Below are 23,250 nucleotides of genomic sequence, written 5' to 3' on the forward strand. Positions count from 1 at the left end.
TATCACAAAGAGATTTAAAGTGAGGGGCAGTGCCATATAATACCTCACTCATAGACACACACACTCACACTAAATCACAATCACACACACACACAGTTCTAGACTGCAGGACAACAGGACAACATGTACCACAACTCAATACAGTCTAGACTGCAGGACAACAGGACAACATGTACCACAACTCAATACAGTCTAGACTGCAGGACAACATGTACCACAACTCAATACAGTCCAGACTGCAGGACAACATGTACCACAACTCAATACAGTCCAGACTGCAGGACAACATGTACCATAATTTAATACAGTCTAGACTGCAGGACAACATGTACCACAACTCAATTCAGTCCAGACTGCAGGACAACAGGACAACATGTACCATAATTTAATACAGTCTAGACTGCAGGACAACATGTACTACAACTCAATACAGTCTAGATTGCAGGACAACATGTACCACAACTCAGTACAGTCCAGACTGCAGGACAACATGTACCATAATGTAATACTGTCCAGACCGCAGGACAGCAGGACAACATGTACCATCATTTAATACAGTCTAGACTGCAGGACAGCAGGACAACATGTACCATAATTTAATACAGTCTAGACTGCAGGACAGCAGGACAACATGTACCACAACTCAATTCAGTCCAGACTGCAGGACAACAGGACAACATGTACCATAATTTAATACAGTCTAGACTGCAGGACAACATGTACCACAACTCAATACAGTCTAGACTGCAGGACAACATGTACCACAACTCAATACAGTCTAGATTGCAGGACAACATGTACCACAACTCAGTACAGTCCAGACTGCAGGACAACATGTACCATAATGTAATACTGTCCAGACCGCAGGACAACATGTACCATAATTTAATACAGTCTAGACTGCAGGACAGCAGGACAACATGTACCACAACTCAATTCAGTCCAGACTGCAGGACAACAGGACAACATGTACCATAATTTAATACAGTCTAGACTGCAGGACAACATGTACCACAATTCAATACAGTCCAGACAACAGGACAACATGTACCAAAACTCAGTACAGTCCAGACTACAGGACAACAGGACAACATGTACAACAACTCAGTACAGTCCAGACTACAGGACAACAGGACAACATGTACCACAACTCAATACATTCCAGACTGCAGGACAACAGCACAACATGTACCACAACGCAATACATTCCAGACTGCAGGACAACATGTACCATAATTTAATACATTCTAGACTGCAGGACAACATGTACCACAACTCAATACATTCCAGACTGCAGGACAACATGTAGCACAACTCAATACATTCCAGACTGCAGGACAACAGGACAACATGTACCACAACTCAATACATTCCAGACTGCAGGACAACATGTACCACAACTCAGTACAGTCCAGACTGCAGGACAACATGTACCATAATGTAATACTGTCCAGACTGCAGGACAGCAGGACAACTTGTACCATAATTTAATACAGTCTAGACTGCAGGACAGCAGGACAACATGTACCACAACTCAATTCAGTCCAGACTGCAGGACAACAGGACAACATGTACCATAATGTAATACAGTCTAGACTGCAGGACAACATGTACCACAACTCAATGCAGTCCAGACAACAGGACAACATGTACCAAAACTCAGTACAGTCCAGACTACAGGACAACATGTACCACAACTCAATTCAGTCCAGACTGCAGGACAACAGGACAACATGTACCATAATTTAATACAGTCTAGACTGCAGGACAACATGTACCACAACTCAATACAGTCCAGACAACAGGACAACATGTACCAAAACTCAGTACAGACCAGACTACAGGACAACAGGACAACATGTACCACAACTCAATACATTCCAGACTGCAGGACAACAGCACAACATGTACCACAACTCAATACATTCCAGACTGCATGACAACATGTACCACAACTCAATACATTCCAGACTGCAGGACAACATGTACCATAATTTAATACATTCTAGACTGCAGGACAACATGTACCACAACAATACATTCCAGACTGCAGGACAACATGTACCACAACTCAATACAGTCCAGACTGCAGGACAACAGGACAACATGTACCACTACTCAATACATTCCAGACTGCAGGACAACATGTACCACAACTCAATACATTCCAGACTGCAGGACAACAGGACAACGTGTACCACAACTCAATACATTCCAGACTGCAGGACAACAGGACAACATGTACCACAACTCAATACATTCCAGACTGCAGGACAACAGGACAACATGTACCACAACTCAATACATTCCAGACTGCAGGACAACATGTACCACAACTCAATACATTCCAGACTGCAGGACAACAGGACAACATGTACCACAACTCAATACATTCCAGACTGCAGGACAACATGTACCACAACTCAGTACAGTCCAGACTACAGGACAACAGCACAACATGTACCACAACTCAATACATTCCAGACTGCAGGACAACATGTACCACAACTCAATACATTCCAGACTGCAGGACAAGATGTATGACCCTGGACTCTCCACCGAACTGCCATAAAGAACACACACACACACGGAAATGTGCATGCACGTGCACCCATGCAGACACACCGTATTGACACTCACACACACATATAATAAATACATCAAGACAAGAGATTGAAACACAACTTATACTGTACAGTTACTTTCTTTCAATATCAAATTAATTTGTGAATTGGATAGGATTCTATTATGTTCATTGTTAGCAAGGGAATACACATTGGTTTAGTAATAATTGTTATTTTAGCATTATATTTCCCAAATCCCCCATCCATGCCAACACACACACACACACACACACACACACACACACACACACACACACACACACACACACTCTACCTGTGCTCTGGTACTTTGATGATGGTGTTAAGCTCTCATCACTAGCATGTCTGTTCTCCTATCTAAGTTTCATTTGAATTAATCTGTCTATTTCCCCATGAAGGAAACAGTTGTCATCCCATATGCTATTCATTTACAGATTGAGGGGAAGTTGGCAGACATGCTACTCTCACACACACACGTACACACACACACACTGTGACATCGTTGGAGTAGTGGGAAAAATGTCAGCACAGAGTCTTTTTTTAATAAATTTTTCTCATATCTCCTCGCTGGTGTCGCTGCCCTGGTGAACAGCCAGTTTTCACAAAGACCATTTCTGGTCATAATAATGAGCATAATAATCATTATTATGAGGTGTTAATGAGCATGTAGGAGGAGTGAAAGGCAGTACTGTTAATATTAATATACTTTGATATCCCATTTTGTTATACTGTATGTATTCATGCATGTTGTATTGGGGCCTTTGTGTCTCCTCTAGTGTATAGTAGGAACATGTGGTGTTTCTATAGGACATGGTGTCAGGGAAGGGTCTGACATACAGATAGGGTTGAAATTCAGGAGTGCATCAGGGGACCAACAGCACATCACAGCCATCACAGGTTAGAGTAGACAGTGATGGATGACCGTCACACGCGAAGTGTGTTTAGTGCGTAAGAGAGTCCTAATGCACTAAGCGTGTTCTAAACGTGTCAAACAGCTCATGGGACATGGGACTGATGTGTGTGCAGATGGAAGACCCCTTGTAGATGACTGTCAGGGGTCCTGGATGGAGGTTTCTCTGACACACAACCCTACTGAGGAGAGGGGAGGGGGGTTGCACCCCTAATGAGTACTTCATCTGTTTCTTATTCTATAAATGACTGAGACATACCATATGTGAGGGTGGTAGTGTGTATTTTGTCACCTGAGGAGCTTGATCGATCAGTGTTTGAGTGTGCATGTGTGCATGTGTGTGTGTGACTCATGAGTCATATTTCAACTACACATGGAATTGATATGTGTCACTGGGAGACGGCATTCTCTCCATGTCTCCCTCTGTTCATTTCCTCTGAGATCAGCTAGACTCTGGTGGTGGAGCGGAACAGGTCACACTATCAACACAGCTCCTCCAGGCTTGTCTGTTGAGCTCCACAAACTCTCTTCTTGCTGTTGTTTTGGCTTGTTCCTCATATAAGATGGAGATTAATCAGTGAGTGAGAGAGAGCGAGACCAAGAGAGAGAGAGAGAGAGAGAGAAAGAGAAAGTGTGCGCGCTAGCGAGATATCTGAGCTTGTCAGCTTTGACAAATGGAGAGGGGGAGCTGGTGAGATTGGTGCGGAAGCGATTGATTGGAGAAAAGGAGACTGAGGAAGAGAACAAGGCAGAAGTGGGAGATGCTGGTTAGCACTCTGGACAGGGAGTGTCCAGGCAGTTGGCTGAAGCGTCAGGGAAAGAGCCTAGCCAACAGCCTCTATCGAAAAGTTTCTATTCTGTTTTAGTGTTGCGTGAAAACAAAGAAAACACAAACACTCTTAATCGCTCTCTCTATCTCACACACACATACACACACAGTCTTGTATAACTAAACTAGAGGGGACACACAATTCAGTCCCATTCAAAATCTAATTTTCTGTAAAAACCTATCCCTAAACCTAACTTTAACACTTACCCTAACCTTAATGCTAACCCTAAACTTGAACCCAAAACCTTACCTTAACCCTAATGCTAAACCTAACCCTAGCTCCTAACCCTAATGCTAACCCTAACCATAGCTCCTAACCCTAACCCTAATTCTAACCCTAACCCTAGCTCCTAACCCTAACCCTAATGCTAAACCTAACCCTAGCTCCTAACCCTAACCCTAATTCTAACCCTAACCCTAGCTCCTAACCCTAACCCTAATGCTAAACCTAACCCTAGCTCCTAACCCTAACCCTAATTCTAACCCAGACACTAATTGTAGCCTTAACCCTACATCCCTTACAAATAGCATTTGACCTTGTTTGTTTACTATTCTTGTGGCAACTTCTGGTCCCCACAAGTATAGTTAAACACGTACAGTCACACAGTCTGCTTTCGCCTCTGAAAGAGATTGACAGAGGCTTTCGACTCTGTCAATCACCGCATTCTTATCGGCAGACTCAACAGCCTTGGTCTCTCAAATGACTGCCTCGCCTGGTTCACCAACTACTTCTCAGATAGAGTTCAGTGTGTCAATTCGGAGGGCCTGTTGTCCGGACCTCCGGCAGTCTCTATGGGGGTGCCACAGGGTTCAATTCTCGGGCCGACTTTTCTCTGTATACATCAACGATGTCGCTCTTGCTGCTGGTGATTCTCTGATCCACCTCTACAAAGACGACATGATTCTGTATACTTCTGGCCCTTCTTTGGACACTGTGTTAACAAACCTCAGGACGAGCTTCAATACTATACAACACTTCTTCCGTAGCCTCCAACTGCTCTTAAATGCAAGCAAGACCAAATGCATGCTCTTCAACCGATCGCTGCCCGCACACACCCACCCGTCTAGCATCACTACTCTGGACGGTTCTGACTTAGAATATGTGGACAACTATAAATACCTAGGTGTCTGATTGGACTGTAAACTCTCCTTTCAGACTCACATTAATCATCTCCAATCCAAAATAAAATCTAGAATTGGCTTCCTATTTCGCAACAAAGCATCCTTCACTCACGCTGCCAAACATACCCTCGTAAAAATGACTATCCTACCGATCCTTGACTTTGGCGATGTCATTTACAAAATAGCCTCCAAAACTCTACTCAGCAAATTGGATGTAGTCTATCACAGTGCAATCCGTTTTGTCACCAAAGCCCCATATACTACCCACCACTGCGACCTGTACGCTCTCGTTGGCTGGCCCTCGCTCCAAACTCACTGGCTCCAGGTCATCTATAAGCCTTTGCTAGGTAAAGCCCCGCCTTATCTCAGCTCACTGGCCACCATAGCAGCACCCACTCGTAACACACGCTCCAGCAGGTACAGTGCCTTGCGAAAGTATTCGGCCCCCTTGAACTTTGCGACCTTTTGCCACATTTCAGGCTTCAAACATAAAGATATAAAACTGTATTTTTTTGTGAAGAATCAACAACAAGTGGGACACAATCATGAAGTGGAACGGCATTTATTGGATATTTCAAACTTTTTTAACAAATCAAAAACTGAAAAATTGAGCGTGCAAAATTATTCAACCCCCTTAAGTTAATACTTTGTAGCGCCACCTTTTGCTGCGATTACAGCTGTAAGTCGCTTGGAGTATGTCTCTATCAGTTTTGCACATCGAGAGACTGAAATGTTTTCCCATTCCTCCTTGCAAAACAGCTCGAGCTCAGTGAGGTTGGATGGAGAGCATTTGTGAACAGCAGTTTTCAGTTCTTTCCACAGATTCTCGATTGAATTCAGGTCTGGACTTTGACTTGGCCATTCTAACACCTGGATATGTTTATTTTTGAACCATTCCATTGTAGATTTTGCTTTATGTTTTGGATCATTGTCTTGTTGGAAGACAAATCTCCGTCCCAGTCTCAGGTCTTTTGCAGACTCCATCAGGTTTTCTTCCAGAATGGTCCTGTATTTGTCTCCATCCATCTTCCCATCAATTTTAACCATCTTCCCTGTCCCTGCTGAAGAAAAGCAGGCCCAAACCATGATGCTGCCACCACCATGTTTGACAGTGGGGATGGTGTCTTCAGGGTGATGAGCTGTGTTGCTTTTACGCCAAACATAACGTTTTGCATTGTTGCCAAAAAGTTCAATTTTGGTTTCATCTGACCAGAGCACCTTCTTCCACATTGGTGTGTCTCCCAGGTGGCTTGTGGCAAACTTTAAACGACACTTTTTATGGATATCTTTAAGAAATGACTTTCTTCTTGCCACTCTTCCATAAAGGCCAGATTTGTGCAATATACGACTGATTGTTGTCCTATGGACAGAGTCTCCCACCTCAGCTGTAGATCTCTGCAGTTCATCCAGAGTGATCATGGGCCTCTTGGCTGCATCTCTGATCAGTCTTCTCCTTGTATGAGCTGAAAGTTTAGAGGGACGGCCAGGTCTTGGTAGATTTGCAGTGGTCTGATACTCCTTCCACTTCAATATTATCGCTTGCACAGTGCTCCTTGGGATGTTTAAAGCTTGGGAAATCTTTTTGTATCCAAATCCGGCTTTAAAGTTCTTCACAACAGTATCTCGGACCTGCCTGGTGTGTTCCTTGTTCTTCATGATGCTCTCTGCGCTTTTAACGGACCTCTGAGACTATCACAGTGCAGGTGCATTTATACGGAGACTTGATTACACACAGGTGGATTGTATTTATCATCATTAGTCATTTAGGTCAACATTGGATCATTCAGAGATCCTCACTGAACTTCTGGAGACAGTTTGCTGCACTGAAAGTAAAGGGGCTGAATAATTTTGCACGCCCAATTTTTCAGTTTTTGATTTGTTAAAAAAGTTTGAAATATCCAATAAATGTCGTTCCACTTCATGATTGTGTCCCACTTGTTGTTGATTCTTCACAAAAAAATACAGTTTTATATCTTTATGTTTGAAGCCTGAAATGTGGCAAAAGTTCTGCAAAGTTCAAGGGGGCCGAATACTTTCGCAAGGCACTGTATATTTCACTGGTCACCCCCAAAGCCAACTCCTACTTTGGTCACCTTTCCTTCCAGTTCTCTACTGCCAATGACTGGAACGAACTGCAAAGATCACTGAAGCTGAAGACATATATCTCCCTCACTAACTTTAAGCATCAGCTATCAGAGCAGCTTACCGACCATTGCACCTTCACATAGCCCATCTGTAAATATCCCACCCAACTACCTCATCCCCATACTGTTATTTATTTTTTTGCTCCTTTGCAGCCCAGTATCTCTACTTGCACATTCATTTTCTGCACATCTATCACTCCAGTGTTTAATTGCTAAATTGTAATTATTTTGCCACTATGAACTATTTATTGCCTACCTCCCTAATCTTACTACGTTTTCACACACTGTATATAGACTTTTCTATTGTGTTATTGACTGTACGTTTTGTTTATCCCATGTGTAACTCTGTGTTGTTTGTGTTGCACTGCTTTGCTCTATCTTGGCCAGGTCGCAGTTGTAAATGAGAACTTGTTCTCAACTGGCCTACCTGGTTAAATAAAGGTGAAATAAAAAAATAAAAAAAACACAGTAATGCTGGAGACTCTGGGAACTAATGGGTTTGTGAGGTGTGTTCCTTGTCTCTTGCTGCTGCTGTTCTTAAAAGGTGGGGTGAACACTGGGGTGAGGAAGGGTGAATACTTTTCTCCATCTATCTCTAATTGCTTCTATTATTCCTTTCCCTCGCTAAGCAATCCCTCCTTCCTCTCCTCTCCTCTCCTCTCCGCCCTTCTCCTCAGGGAGCACTCTCAAAGACAAGGGACGTTCCTTCTTAATTCTATAAAAGCGTCTGGTGTTTTCTCCACTCACTCCTCTCTCTCTCTCTCTCTCTCTCTCTCACTTTCTCTTTTCTTCCTCTCTCTCCCTTCTTCACACCTCAGAGAGTAAATCAATGGGCCTGTCTAGTGCTAAGTATGGTCAGCAATAGCCCCAGAGGGAGAGCAGGGGAGCAAGAGAGCTCACCTGCCCACTGTGATTAGTAGAGGCTTACCTCCAACTATAACACAGCTACACACACACACACATACACATGTACACACACACACATTGTTCACCTCCTGAAAAACTAGAAAGGAGTGCAAGAGATAAGAGACCATGAAGAAATAACCCCAACCCCAAGCAATTTTTACATTATTTATTTCACCTTTATTTAATTTAACCAGGTAGGCTAGTTGAGAACAAGTTCTCATTTACAACTGCAATCTGGCCAAGATAAAGCAAAGCAGTGCGACACAAACAACAACACAGAGTTGCACAAGGAATAAACAAGCGTACAGTCAATAACACAATAGAAAAAAAGAGAGTCTATATACAGTGTGTGCAAATGGCGTGAGGAGGTAAGGCAATAAATAGGCCATAGTAGCAAAGTAATTACAATTTACAAATTAACACTGGAGTGATAGATGTGCAGATGATGAAAAAACAATATGGGGATGAGGTAGGTAGATTGGATGGGATATTTACAGGTGGGCTATGTACAGCTATTTGGATGGGCTATTTACAGATGGGCTAGATTTTATTTTCGATTGGAAATGTTTAATATGAGTCTGGAAGGAGAGTTTACAGTCTAGCCAGACACCTAGGTATTTGAGGTTGTCCACCTATTCTAGGTCAGAACTGTCCAGAGTAGTTATGCTAGTCGGGCATGTGGGTGCGGGCAGCGAGCAGTTGAACAGCATGCATTTAGTGTTACTAGCGTTTAAGAGCAGTTGGAGGCCATGGAAGGAGTGTTGTATGGCATTGAAGCTCGTTTGGAGGTTTGCCAGAGGTCCGGACAATAGGCCCTCCGATTTAACACACTGAACTCTGTCTGAGAAGTAGTTGGTGAACCAGGCGAGGCAGTCATTTGAGAAACCAAGGCTGTTGAGTCTGGCAATAAGAATACGGTGAATGACAGAGTCGAAAGCCTTGGCCAGGTCGATGAAGACGGCTGCACAGTACTGTCTTTTATCGATGGCGGTTATGATATCGTTTAGTACCTTGAGCGTAGCTGAGGTGCACCCGTGACCAGCTCGGAAATTAGATTGCACAATGGAGAAGGTATGGTGGGATTCGAAATGGTCAGTGATCTGTTAATTAACTTGGCTTTCGAATATTTTAGAAAGGCAGGGCAGGATAGATATAGGTCTATAACAGTTTGGGTCTAGAGTGCCACTCCCTTTGAAGAGAGGAGGACCACGGCAGCTTTCCAATCTTTAGGGATCTCGGACGATACGAAAGAGAGCTTGAACAGACTGGTAATAGGGGTTGCAACAATGTTGGCGGATAATTTTAGAAAGAGAGGGTCCAGGAGGTCTAGCATAGCTGATTTGTTCGGGTCCAGGTTTTGCAGCTCTTTTAGAACATCTGTTATCTGGATTTGGGTGAAGGAAAAGTGGGGAGGCTTGGGCAAGTAGCTGCGTGGGGTGCAGAGCTGTTGGCCGGGGTTGGGCTAGCCAGGAGGAAAGCATGGAGAAATGCTTATTGAAGAAGATAAATACTTATTTAAATTCTCTATTATCGTGGATTTATCTGTGGTGACAGTGTTACCTAGCCTCAGTGCAGTGGGCAGCTAGGAGGAGGTGCTCTTATTCTCCATGTATATACAGTGTCCCAAAACTTTTTGGAGTTAGAGCTACAGGATGCAAATTACTGTTTGAAAAAGCTAGCCTTTACTTTCGTGACTGACTGTGTGTATTGGTTCCCTGAAAAGTTGCATATCGTTAGGACTATTCGATGCTAGTGCAGTCTGCCACAGGATGTTTTTGTGCTGGTTGTGGGCAGTCAGGTCTGGAGTGAACCAAGGGCTATATCTGTTCTTAGTTCTATATTTTTTGAAAGGGGCATGCTTATTTAAGATGGTGAGGAAAGCACTTTTAAAGAATATCCAGGCATCCTCGACAGACGGGATGAGGTCAATGTCCTTCCAGGATACCCGGGCCAGGTTGATTAGAAAGGCTTGCTCGCAGAAGTGTTTTAGGGAGCGTTTGACAATGATGAAGGGTAGTCGTTTCACCGCGGACCCATGGTGGATGCAGGGAATGAGGCAGTGATCGCTGAGATCCTGATTGAAAAGAGCAGAGGTGTAATTGGAGGGCAAGTTTGTCAGGATAATATCTATGAGGCTGCCCATGTTTACCGATTTAGGATTGTACCTGGTGGGTTCGTTGATAATTTGTGTGAGATTGAGGGCATCTAGCTTAGATTGTAGGACTGCCGGGGTGTTAATAACCTGTTTGGGATAGGGGGCAGCATTTTCACGTTCGGATGAAAAGCGTGCCCATAGTAAACTTCATGCTACTCAGGCCCAGAAGCTAATATATGTATATTATTAGTAGTATTGGATAGAAAACACTCTGAAGTTTCTAAAACTGTTTGAATGATGTCTGTGAGTACAACAGAACCTGCATGGTAGGCAAAAACCTGAGAAAAATCCAACCAGGAAGTGGGAAATCTGAGGTTTGTAGTTTTTCAACTCATTTCCTATCAAATATACAGTGTCTATGGGGTCATATTGCACTTCCTAAGGCTTCCACTAGATGTCAACAGTCTTTAGAACGTTGTTTGATGCTTCTACTGTGAAGTGGGGGCGAATGAGAGCTGATTCAACCAGAGCTCTGCCAGAGTGCCATGAGCTGATCACACGCGCACACGTGAGAGCGACCTGCGTTCAATTGCAATTCTAAAGACAAAGGAATTCTCCGGTTGGAACATTATTGAAGATTTATGTTAAAAACATCCTAAAGATTGATTCTATACATCGTTTGACATGTTTCTATGAACTGTAATATAACATTTTGAACTTTTCGTCTGAACTTTCGCCTGGACCCGTGCCTTGTGAGTTTGGATTTGTTACCAAACGTGCTAACAAAAGGAGATATTTGGACATAAATTATGGACTTTATCGAACAAAACAAACATTTATTGTGGAACTGAGATTCCTGGGAGTGCATTCTGATGAAGATCATCAAAGGTAAGTGAATATTTATAACGCTATTTCTGACTTTTACTGACTGCACAACATGGCGGGTATCTGCATGACTTGTTTTGTGTCTGAGCGCTGTACTCAGATTATTGCATGGTTTGCTTTTTCCGCAAAGCTTTTTTGAAATCTGACACAGCGGTTGCAGAGAAGTATATCTATAATTCTGTGCATAATAGTTGTATCTTTTATCAAAGTTTATTATGAGTATTTCTGTACATTTATTTGGCTCTCTGAAAATTCGCCGGATGTTTGAGGCACAACATTACTGACCATAAAGCGCCAATGTAAACTGAGATTTTTGGATATAAATATGAACTTTATCGAACAAAACATACATGTATTGTGTAACATGAAGTCCTATGAGTGCCATCTGAAGAAGATCATCAAATGTTAGTGATAACTTTTATCTCTATTTCTACTTTTTGTGACTCCTCTCTTTGGCTGGAAAATGGCTGTGTTTTTTTGTGACTAGGCTCTGACCTAACATAATCATATGGTGTGCTTTCGCTCTAAAGCCTTTTTGAAATCGGACATGATGGGTAGATTAACAAGACGTTTATCTTTAATTTGGTGTATTGCACTTGTGAATGTATACGGCAGGAATCCGGCGTTGTAGTGGAGAAAACAGTCCAATACTGGCAGGCTGGCAAGTATTATCCAGGCTAAAAGCGGCTGCTGTTTGTGCAGAAGGTAAAGGCCGCTAGCAGTGGCTGACAATGACTAAATAGCTAGTAGCTAATTAGCTGGTTAGCTTCTGATGGCTAACTTCTGATGGAGGTTCTGGCTATATTTAATTTAAAAATGGAAAAGAGATTGAAAATAAATTGAAATATATACAAAAAATACAAAATGTACATTGGAGAACGACAAACTACGTCTGCACTGTTACGCCATCTTGGAATATGTCAATGTAGATTGTAGAAGAACGAGGGAGGGAGGGAGGGAGGGAGGGAGGGAGGGAGGGAGGGAGGGAGGGAGGGAGGGAGGGAGGGAGGGGAAGGGAGTGATGTAGGGAGAGAGAGAAAGAGGAAGGGGAGAGAGGGAGAGAGGGAGGGAGAGGAGGGAAGAAAGGAAGGGGAGGAGAGAGGATACAATAGGTGAGACAAGGTGTTCTGTGGGTCAGAGGTGCTATGGCTACGGGATAAAAGCTCACAGTAGTACATACACCTGTAACCTTTTGTATTGTTCTGAATTCAATGGGGGAGATATTGTACATATGTCCAAATGTCCATACCAGCATACGTTGCTTTACTATCAGTGGAGTGTTGGGTGGATATTGGAACAAGGACCCAGAGTCTAAGATATATATATTGTGAGATAATTCTGTTTCTGTAGCATGAGGCACTACAAGTATACCGACTGGACGCTACTTCAACATACAGCTCCTGAGTGCCGCAGCAGTCTAAGCAACTGCATCTCAGTGCTAGAGGTGTCACTACAGACACTCTGGTTCAAATCCAGGCTATATCATGACTGGCTGTGATTGGGAATCACATTGGGCGGTGAACAATTGGCCCAGCGTCATCCGGGTTTGGCTGGTGTATGTCGTTATTGTAAATAAATAAAAAATCTTAACTGACTTGCCTAGTTAAATAAAATAAACAACTTTACCCTCAATCTATCTACTGAGTGTCAAGTAGAGAGGCATTGGGTCCCATTTTTACAGTATTTGGTATGGCTCAACCAGGGATCAAACTCCCAACCATCCAATCACCGGATGGACACTCTAACAACAAGGCAACTGAGTTGATCACTAAACAATAGTCTATATAAGAAGAAGAATCTGATTTGAGACCAGTGAATTAAGACTACTCTATTAGCAAAACCCTGATCTGAAGTAAGGTCGATAAGGCAGGGCTGAGATCAATGAGGTAGCACTCCTCCATACTTTGCCATAATCTGAGATAAGAGCACTGATTTGAAATCAGTGAAATAGCTGAGCCTGATATTAATGAAAGAGATGTACTGCACTCTTCCACCCTGAGCCTTGGTTTTCCCACCCAGACCTAAAAATAGGAGAGACAAGCAAGGCTGTACTGAGATCAGAGAGGTGGTCCTTTGTAGCTCTGTTGGTAGAGCATGGTGCTTTTAACACCAGGGTAGAGGGTTTGATTCCCAGGACCACCCATACGTAAAAATATACGCACGCGTGACTGTAAGTCGCTTTGGATAAAAGTGTTGGCTAAATAGCATATCATATAATAGGTAACAACATGTCCTCCTACATGTTGAACCATGGTTTTCTAGTCGCAGCACGGCAGGCAGGAATTGTGCTGCCTCCAGCCGGGGATTTATAGAGCGCTCCGATAATGCACTGCCTCGCTCAAAAGGGGGACATAAATCTGCCTATTTTTTTTGTCAACACTTTTTTATTGGCTGATGGGGTCCTCTTCTCTCGCTCTTCTGCTTATTCTATCACACACACACACACACATACACACACACACACACACACACACACACACACACACCATGAACAATGTACAATGACTATACAAAACATGAATAACACCTGCTCTTTCCATGTCAAAGACAGACCTGGTGAATCCAGGTGAAAGCTATGATCCCTTATTGATGTTGTTTTTTTATTTTTAGATCAGCTTTAATATTGCAGATAGAGTGTAGCTTTCATCAATGTAATTGTTTGCATAATTTCCAATCTCCCATATATATATACAGTACCAGAGTAACATTTGGACACACCTACTGATTCAAGGGTTTTTCTTTATTTTTCATATTTTCTACATTGCAGAATAATAGTGAAGACATCATGTAGTAACCAAAAAAGTGTTAAACAAATCAAAATATATTTGATATTTTAGAGAATCGTCAAAGTTTGCCCTTATGACAGCTTTGCATACTCTTGGTATTCTCTCATCTAGCTTCACCTGGAATGCTTTTCCAACCGTCTTGAAGGAGTTCCCACATATGCTGAGCACTTGTTGGCTGCTTTTCCTTCACTCTGAGGTCCAACTCATCCCAAACCATCTCTATTGGGTTGAGGTCAGGTGGTGGAGGCCAGGTCATCTGATGCAGCACTCATCACTCTTTCTTGGTCAAATAGCTGTTACACAGCCTGGAGGTATGTTGGGTCATTGTCATGTTGAAAAACAAATGATAGTGGGACTAAGTGCACACCAGATGGGATGGCGTATCGCTGCAGAATGCTGTGGTAGCCATGCTGGTTAAGTGTGCCTTGAATTCTAAATAAATCACTCACAGTGTCAACAGCAAAGCACCCCCACACCATCACACCTCCTGCTCCATGCTTCATGGTGGGAACATGTGGAGATCCTGCGGATATCATCCGTTCACCTACTCTGCATCTCACAAAGACATGGCAGTTGGAACAAAAAATATCAAATTTGGACTCATCAGACCGAAGGATAGATTTCCACCGGTCTGATGTCCATTGCTCGTGTTTCCTCGCCCAAGCAAGTCTCATCTTATCATTGGTGTCTTTTAGTAGTGGTTTCTGTGCAGCAATTTGACCATGAAGGCCTGATTCACACAGTCTTCTCTGAACAGTTGATGTTGAGATGTGTCTGTTACTTGAATACTGTGAAGCTTTTATTTGGGCTGCAATTTCTGAGGCTGGTAACTCTAATGAACTTATCCTCTGCAGCAGAGGTAACTCGGAGTCTTCCTTTCCTGTGGCGGTCCTCATGAGAGCCAGTTTCATCATAGTGCTTGATGGTTTTTGCGACTGCACTTGAAGAAACGTTCAAAGTTTTTGAAATGTTCTGAATTGACTTACCATGTTTTAAAGTAATGATGGACTGTCATTTCTCTTTGCTTATTTGGGCTGTTCTTGCTGTAATATGGACTTGGTCTTTTCCCAAATAGTGAGGGGAAAAAAGTATTTGATCCCCTGCTGATTTTGTACGTTTGCCCACTGACAAAGAAATGATCCGTCTATAATTTTAATGGTAGGTTTATTTGAACAGTGAGAGCCAGAATAACAACAAAAAAATCCAGAAAAACACATGTAAAAAATGTTATAAATTGATTTGCATTTTAATGAGGGAAATAAGTATTTGACCCCCTCTCAATCAGAAAGATTTCTGGCTCCCAGGTGTCTTTTATACAGTAACGAGCTGAGATTAGGAGCACACTCTTAAAGGGAGTGCTCCTTATATCAGCTTGTTACTTGTATAAAAGACAGCTGTCCACAGAAGCAATCAATCAGATTCCAAACTCTCCACCATGGCCAAGACCAAAGAGCTCTCCAAGGATGTCAGGGACAAGATTGTAGACCTACACAAGGCTGGAATGGGCTCCAAGACCTTCGCCAAGCAGCTTGGTGAGAAGGTGACAACAGTTGGTGCGATTATTCGCAAATGGAAGAAACACAAAAGAACTGTCAATCTCCCTCGGCCCGGGGCTCCATGCAAGATCTCACCTCGTGGAGTTGCAATGATCATGAGAACGGTGAGGAATCAGCCCAGAACTACACGGGAGGATCTTGTCAATGATCTCAAGGCAGCTGGGACCATAGTCACCAAGAAAACAATTGGTAACACACTACGCCGTGAAGGACTGAAATCCTGCAGCGCCCTCAAGGTCCCCCTGCTCAAGAAAGCACATATACATGCCCGTCTGAAGTTTGCCAATGAACATCTGAATGATTCAGAGGACAACTGGGTGAAAGTATTGTGGTGAGACCAAAATGGAGCTCTTTGGCATCAACTCAACTCGCCGTGTTTGGAGGAGGAGGAATGCTGCCTATGACCCCAAGAACACCATCCCCACCGTCAAACATGGAGGTGGAAAAAGTATGCATTGGGGGTGTTTTTCTGCTAAGGGGACAGGACAACTTCACCGCATCAAAGGGACGATGGACAGGGCCATGTACCGTCAAATCTTGGGTGAGAACCTCCTTCCCTCAGTCAGGGCATTGAAAATTGGTCGTGGATGGGTATTTCAGCATGACAATGACCCAAAACACACAGCCAAGGCAACAAAGGAGTGGCTCAAAAAGAAGCACATTAAGGTCCTGAAGTGGCCTAAACAGTCTCCAGACCTTAATTCCCTAGAAAATATGTGGATAGAGCTGAAGGTTCGAGTTGCCAAATGTCAGCCTCGAAACCTTAATGACTTGGAGAAGATCTGCAAAGAGGAGTGGGACAAAATCCCTGCTGAGATGTGTGCAAACCTGGTGGCCAACTACAAGAAACGTCTGACCTCTGTGATTTCCAACAAGGGTTTTGCCACCAAGTACTAAGTCATGTTTTGCAGAAGGGTCAAATGCTTATTTCCCTCATTAAAATGCAAATCAATTTCTAACATTTTTGACATGCGTTTTTCTGGATTTTTTTGTTGTTATTCTGTCTCTCACTGTTCAAATAAACATACCATTAAAATTATAGACTAATAATGTATTTGTCAGTGGGCAAACGTACAAAATCAGCAGGGGATCAAATACTTTTTTCCCTCACTGTATCTCCTGTCTACCAATCCTACCTTGTCACAACACAACTGATTGGCTCAAACGCATCAAGGAGAGAAATTCCACAAATGTACTTTTAACAAGGCACACCTGTTAATTGAAATGCATTCCAGATGACTACCTCATGAAGCTGGTTGAGAAAATGCCAAGAGTGTGTAAAGCTGTCATCAAGGCAAATGTGAAATTTGAGGCTATTTTGAAGAATCTAAAATAAAATAAAAACTGAAATGTACGTAAGTATTCAGACCCTTTACTATGAGACTCAAAGTTGAGCTCAGTTGCATGCTGTTTCCATTGATCATCCATGAGATGTTACTACAACTTGATTGGAGTCCACATGTGGTAAATTCAATTGATTGTACATGATTTGGAAAGGCACAAACTTGTCTATATAAGGTCCCACAGTTAACAGTGCATGTCAGAGCAAAAAAAGCCATGAGGTCGAAGGAATTGTCCGTAGAGCTCCGAGACAAGATTGAGTCAAGGCACAGATCTGGGGAAGGGTACAAAAAAATGTCTGCAGCATTGAAGGTCCCCAAGAACACAGTGGCCACCATCATTTTTAAATGTAAGAAGTTTAGAACCACCATGACTCTTCCTAGAGCTGGCCGTCCGGACAAACTGAGCAAACGGGGGAGAAGGGCCTTGGTCAGGGAGTTGACCAAGAACCTGATGGTGACTCTGACAGAGCTCCAGAGTTCCTCTGTGGAGATGGGAGAACCTTCCAGAGGGACAACCATCTCTGCAGAACTCCACCAATCAGGCCATTATAGTAGAGTGGCCAGACGGAAGTCACTCCTCAGTAAAAAGCACATGACAGCCTGCTTTGAGTTTGCCAAAAAGCACCTAAAGGACTCTCAGACCATGAGAAACAAGATTCTCTGGTCTGATGAAACCAAGATTGAACTCCTTGGCCTGAATGCCAAACGTCACACCTGGAGGAAACCTGGCACCATCTCTATGGTGAAGCATGGTGGTGCCAGCATCATACTGTGGGGATGTTTTTCAGCGGCAGGGACTGGGAGACTAGTCAGGATTGAGGGAAAGATGAACAGAGCAAAGTACAGAGAGATCATTGATGAAAACCTGCTCCAGAGCGCTCAGGACCTCAGACTGGGGTGAAGGTTCACCTTCCAACAGGACAATGACCCTAAGCACACAGCCAAGACAACACAGGAGTGGCTTCGGGGACAAGTCTCGGAATGTCCTCGAGTGGCCCAGCCAGAGCCTGGACTTGAACCCGATCGAACATCTCTGGAGAGACCTGAAAATAGCTATGCCGCAACGCTCCCCATCTAACCTGACAGCGCTTGAGAGGATCTGCAGAGAAGAATGGGAGAAACTCCCCAAATACAGGTGTGCCAAGCTTGTAGTGTCATACCCAAGAAGACTTGAGGCCGTAATCGCTGCCAAAGGTGCTTCAACAAAGTACTAAGTAAAGGGTCTGAATACTTTTGTAAACATTTCTAAAAACCTGTTTTTGCTTCATCATAATGGGATTTTGTGTGTAGATTGATGAGGTAAAAAACTATTTTATCCATTTTTAGAATAAGGCTGTAACACAACAAAATGTGAAAAAGTGAAGGGGTCTGAATACTTTCTGAATGCACTGTATCTCTGAACACCATCCAGTTTTGATTTATATGTGCCATTGTGCTGTGATGTTTCACAAAAGTTCTGAACCTTTCTATTCTCATCGTTTCTACAGAATGGTGCAACTGAATATTAGGAAGCTGTTCCTGATGTTTGGTATACTCAGGGTATAGGTCAGTTGCTTCTATAGAGGAAGCATGGCCTATATTGAAATAATACCTTATTTTATAATGAAGGTGGAAGTTTCTGTTAACCATAACTATTTTTATCTTGATTTATTTTAACCTTGTGCATTGAAATATGCATTCTGTACCTCGTTTTCACATATACAGTAGTCCACCAACCTGCATCCAAAGTACTCCTGCAGTTGCCCAAATCGTATTACCGGGTAATGCTTTGCTTCCTCCATGGACTGAGTCATATTACATTTGAAGTACTGTTTGTGTGTACTTTCTGATTGAAAAATAATAGTTGTGTGTTTACCCCCCCAAAATAATAAAGCTGCAAAAGGTTCCTCGATGGAAACAGACGCTGTGGGTAGCTAAATGAAAATACACATACTATAGGTAATGAGCTATCTAAATTCATAGTTCATATTGCTTGGAATTACACAAAAGCGCAGCTCCGGGCAGCTCTGGCAAAAACCTCTGCACCGCTTTCTACTCAACCGCGAAAAAAATCCCCCCACCACGCTGCTGAGCGTGAGACATGATGGGTTGTGGGAGAAATCGTTTGAGTCACCGTGAATGCAATAATTCCTTTGTAAATAGCTTCGCCGCCTCTTCGCAGTTTTGCATACTTGGCTGCTGTCAACATGCACCAACACACATACTTACGGGCATAAACAACCAGCTCTAGGTTTGGAGCGGATGCCTTGAGGATCTCTTTGATTAAAAGGAGTGTCGTTAGTTCACGGTTCTTGAAATACAACGGTGGCTACACAGAAAATGACAGGGGAAGACCGCGCCTCAAAGTTGTCCTGTAGAACAGCCAATTCCTGAGTCTTCTCTAGTTACATAAAGGACATACAGTAGACGCACGGTTCAACTGTCGCGTGGAACATTTGAAAGAAAAGCTGCATCATGACAGAAAATAATGTTACTAAGTTACAAGTTCAGAACGGAGTTAAAGACGGCAATTGAAAATGCCATCTTTAAATGCGGCTGGTGGGCCAGGATAGCAGCAGACAGACTACATATAGAAATGCATGTAGACACGCTTTCAAATTAGTGTATTCGGCTATTTCAGCCACACCCGTTGCTGACAGGTGTGTCTCCATAGACAAACATTGGCAGGAGAATAGTCCATACTGAAGAGGTCAGTGACTTTGAACGTGGCACAGAAAGGGACCACCAAGTGCTGAAGCATGTAGTGCGTTAAAATCGTCTGTCCTCAGTTGCAACATTCACTACCAAGTGCCAAACTCTCTTTGGAAGCAAAGTCAGCACAATAACTGTTCTTCGGGAGCTTCATGAAATAGGTTTCCTTGGCCTTGCAGCCAGCACACAATCCTAAGATCACCATGTGCAAAGCCAAGTGTAGACTGGAGTAGTGTAAATCTCGCTGCCATTGGACTCTGGAGGATTGGAAACGCATTCTCTGGAGTGATGAATCACGCTTCACCATCTAGCAGTCAGACAGACGAATCTGGGTTTGGCAGATGCCAGGAGAATGCTACTTGACCCAATGCATAGTGCCAACTGTGTTTGGTGGAGGAGGAATAATGGTATGGTGCTGTTTTAGTTAGTTCCTTAGTTCCAGTGAAGGGAATCGGTGTGTTTGTCGAGATTGGTGTGGAAGAAATTGACTGGCCTGCACAGAGCCCTGACCTCAACCCGATTGAATACCTTTGGGATGAATTGGAACACAGACTGTGAGCCAGGCCTAATCGCCCAACATCAGTGCCCAACCTCACTAATACTCTTGTGGCTGAATGGAAACAAGTCCCTGCAGCAATTTTCCAACATCTAGTGGAAAGCCTTCCCAGAAGAGTGGAGGCTGTTATAGCAGCAAAGGGGGGACCAACTCCATATTAATGCCCATGATTTTGGAATGAGATGTTCGACAAGCAGAAGTCCACATACTTTTGGTCATGTATTGTATCGTAAACAATGGGCTCTCATTTTCTCCTATGTTGCGGCCCTGGGGACTTAATTAGAACCGTGTTGTGCCGGCGTTTCCACCCCCATTGACTCGACAGTAATATGTTTACTTCTCACTTAGCAGCCGAGCAGTGGCTTGAAAAGTCCAACAGTCCTGAGCTACTAACTATCATGCTATCTCGAGATGAACAAAGTCTACACATTTGTGGATGGAGTTGGTGACACACCACTCATATGGGTAACTTCAGCACCACTGACCACACATTAAAACACACTCAGGCTCTTATTGCAAATCAGCACCATAGACAGCTAGTGCATTCCCTATCTCTCGCTCACGCACACACACACACACGCGCGCGCGCGCTCTGTTATAGGCTATAATCATATTCAATTGAAAATGCAGATGAAGCACAAGCTTCGCCTCCCTACTCAGATCATTAGTTTGTATCATATGCATCCATACTACTGGGTCAACAGATAGAGGCAGATAGGTATATTTGGCGCATGTGAAGCCAGACCCAAAGGCTGCTTTCTTTCCGAAGCACAGGGAAATGCGCGGAGCAACACCTTATCACGCATCCGGCAACTGCCACTGCTGCCAGACAAAGTGACAGGTGCAACATTTGTTATTACGCTCCCCAAACAGCAGCCACAGTCTACGGGGAGTTTATTCATGTGTACCTGGTGCCAAATCCACCAATTTACCTGTGGCAACGGAGTGGCTCGTGAGCAGCACGAGAGCAGTTAGTCTCATATGTGCTATAACACAGATATATTTAGCTCACCGATGGAGTGCAGTCCGCAATCCATTAACGATATAAATTAATCGCTCATCATTCTGCAATAAAAAAACATTAGCCTAAATAGCCTGTGATGATAATTATATGGCTGATAACAAAATATTTTACCTTTATTTAACTAAAAACACATCCTTATTTTCAATGACGGCCTAAGAACAGTGGGTTAATAACTGCCTGTTCAGGGGCAGAATTACAGATTTGTACCATGGGGGGTTTGAACTTACAACCTTCCGGTTACTAGTCCAACGCTCTTACCACTAGGCTACCCTGCCGCCCCAATATGCACCATCATCACCAGCATCGGCATCATTATAACAATATCTGATAAGTAGGGGCTTACTCATATTTATATCAGCATCAGGACATTATATGCCTAAATAGTCCTCATCATCAATAAGATATCAGACTACTTTCTACTATTCTTACCACCTCATATCTCTTCAAAAACCCAAGATCTGTCTCGGTCGGTTCGAGTAGGCAGGCAATAACATGCCTATCACATGGTGAGGGACCATATCCATAGGCAGATGTCACAGTGAAAACTTGGACACATTGATACACTCAATGCAGCGGCACCACTCCTCCTGATAAGAAATGACAGGTCCCAGAGGCACCTCCACTCGGAAATAGACCTATCAGCCAGCCTCCCTATAATTCACCCTCTGCCCCGACTGCTTTACAAATCACAGCCATTTAACCATTTGATATCAGAGATTCGAAATAAAAAAGAATCACAGCGCAATCAGCCCACATTAGAGGTGAAAATACTCCGATATGGACGCTCTCTCCTCTCCCTATATTCCTCCCTGCCATTGCCGCTTCTTCAATAATAAGAAAATTGCAAAGTGACAGAGAGAGCGCACCACGCAAGGGGTAGGGAGCGCCAAGTTCCCCTTAACCTACCTTTCACTGTGTGACAGGCACACAGCCCCACTGCAACCCCGGCCATCAGCAGCACCACCTCGGATATTCTCTGCATCTTCATGGCGTGGTGAGAGCGAAATGCAGACAGGGCACGGTGACCTCTTTATCTCTCTCTCTCTCTCTCTCGATCCTTTCCGCCTGCTCCTTCTATTCAGCTTGTCCCAACGTTTTCTCTCCTTCAAGCCGTAAAACTGTTCACTAATGATATGTCCGACTAAAGATAGCGAGCAAAGAGTGTAATAATACACACAGCGAGGCAGAGAGGGAGGCTTCTTCCGTGAAGAAACGGTGAAGCTGCGCGGTATAGTTAACAGAGCTCGTTCAATGGTTGTTGGATGCCCAACTAACTGCTTAGTGATAAAACGGGACCGGAGACCAACGCTCCCCGGGACTAGACTGTTACGTCACGGGGAGGAGAGATATGGATTCATATTCATATTTTTTTCTGTCATACCGCTCCCTCCTATCACTCAGCACTAAACAGCACCGCGATCACACACTTCTTCATTGTCTGGAATTATTAATCTGGCCAATTTTACAAGAATAATTCATTGTGAATATTATACTGATATTTAGCTCATTAGGCTACCACTGTCACGAGACCAACCGAGGATGTATCTTACCCACTTGCCTCCACATACAGGTATCCATAGCTTTGGGAAGATGTTTTGAGTAGGGGGTGCTGAGCGCAGGAGGGGTTGAAAACAAATAACCTTTCTAATGAAGTATAGCTGATTATTCAGGTGCTGGCTGTCAATAAATAGCAATGCATCTAAAATGCGTGTGAAGATAAGGTTTCTTAAATATAATTTGAAATGTTGAGACAAGAATAAAGAGGAGGGGTGTGTAGCGAAGATATAGGCGCGTCTCTCT

The 23,250-nt window shown here is 43.4% G+C and overlaps 1 protein-coding gene across 2 annotated transcripts in view; it reads right to left on the reverse strand.

The window, feature by feature from the left end:
- The window catches only part of LOC110507154 (calsyntenin-2), a 449,723-nt gene extending 427,010 nt beyond the window's left edge, over positions 1 to 22,713 (reverse strand). For both annotated transcript variants that reach the window (XM_036965819.1, XM_036965818.1), the window contains exon 1: positions 22,357 to 22,713. In XM_036965819.1, coding sequence (XP_036821714.1) covers positions 22,357 to 22,438 — 82 coding nt within the window. In that variant the 5' untranslated portion in view covers positions 22,439 to 22,713. The remainder of the gene's footprint in view (positions 1 to 22,356) is intronic.
- Between the last annotated feature and the right edge of the window lie 537 nt (positions 22,714 to 23,250).

Source organism: Oncorhynchus mykiss, chromosome 27 (assembly GCF_013265735.2).
Source record: "Oncorhynchus mykiss isolate Arlee chromosome 27, USDA_OmykA_1.1, whole genome shotgun sequence".
Lineage (NCBI taxonomy): Eukaryota > Metazoa > Chordata > Actinopteri > Salmoniformes > Salmonidae > Oncorhynchus > Oncorhynchus mykiss.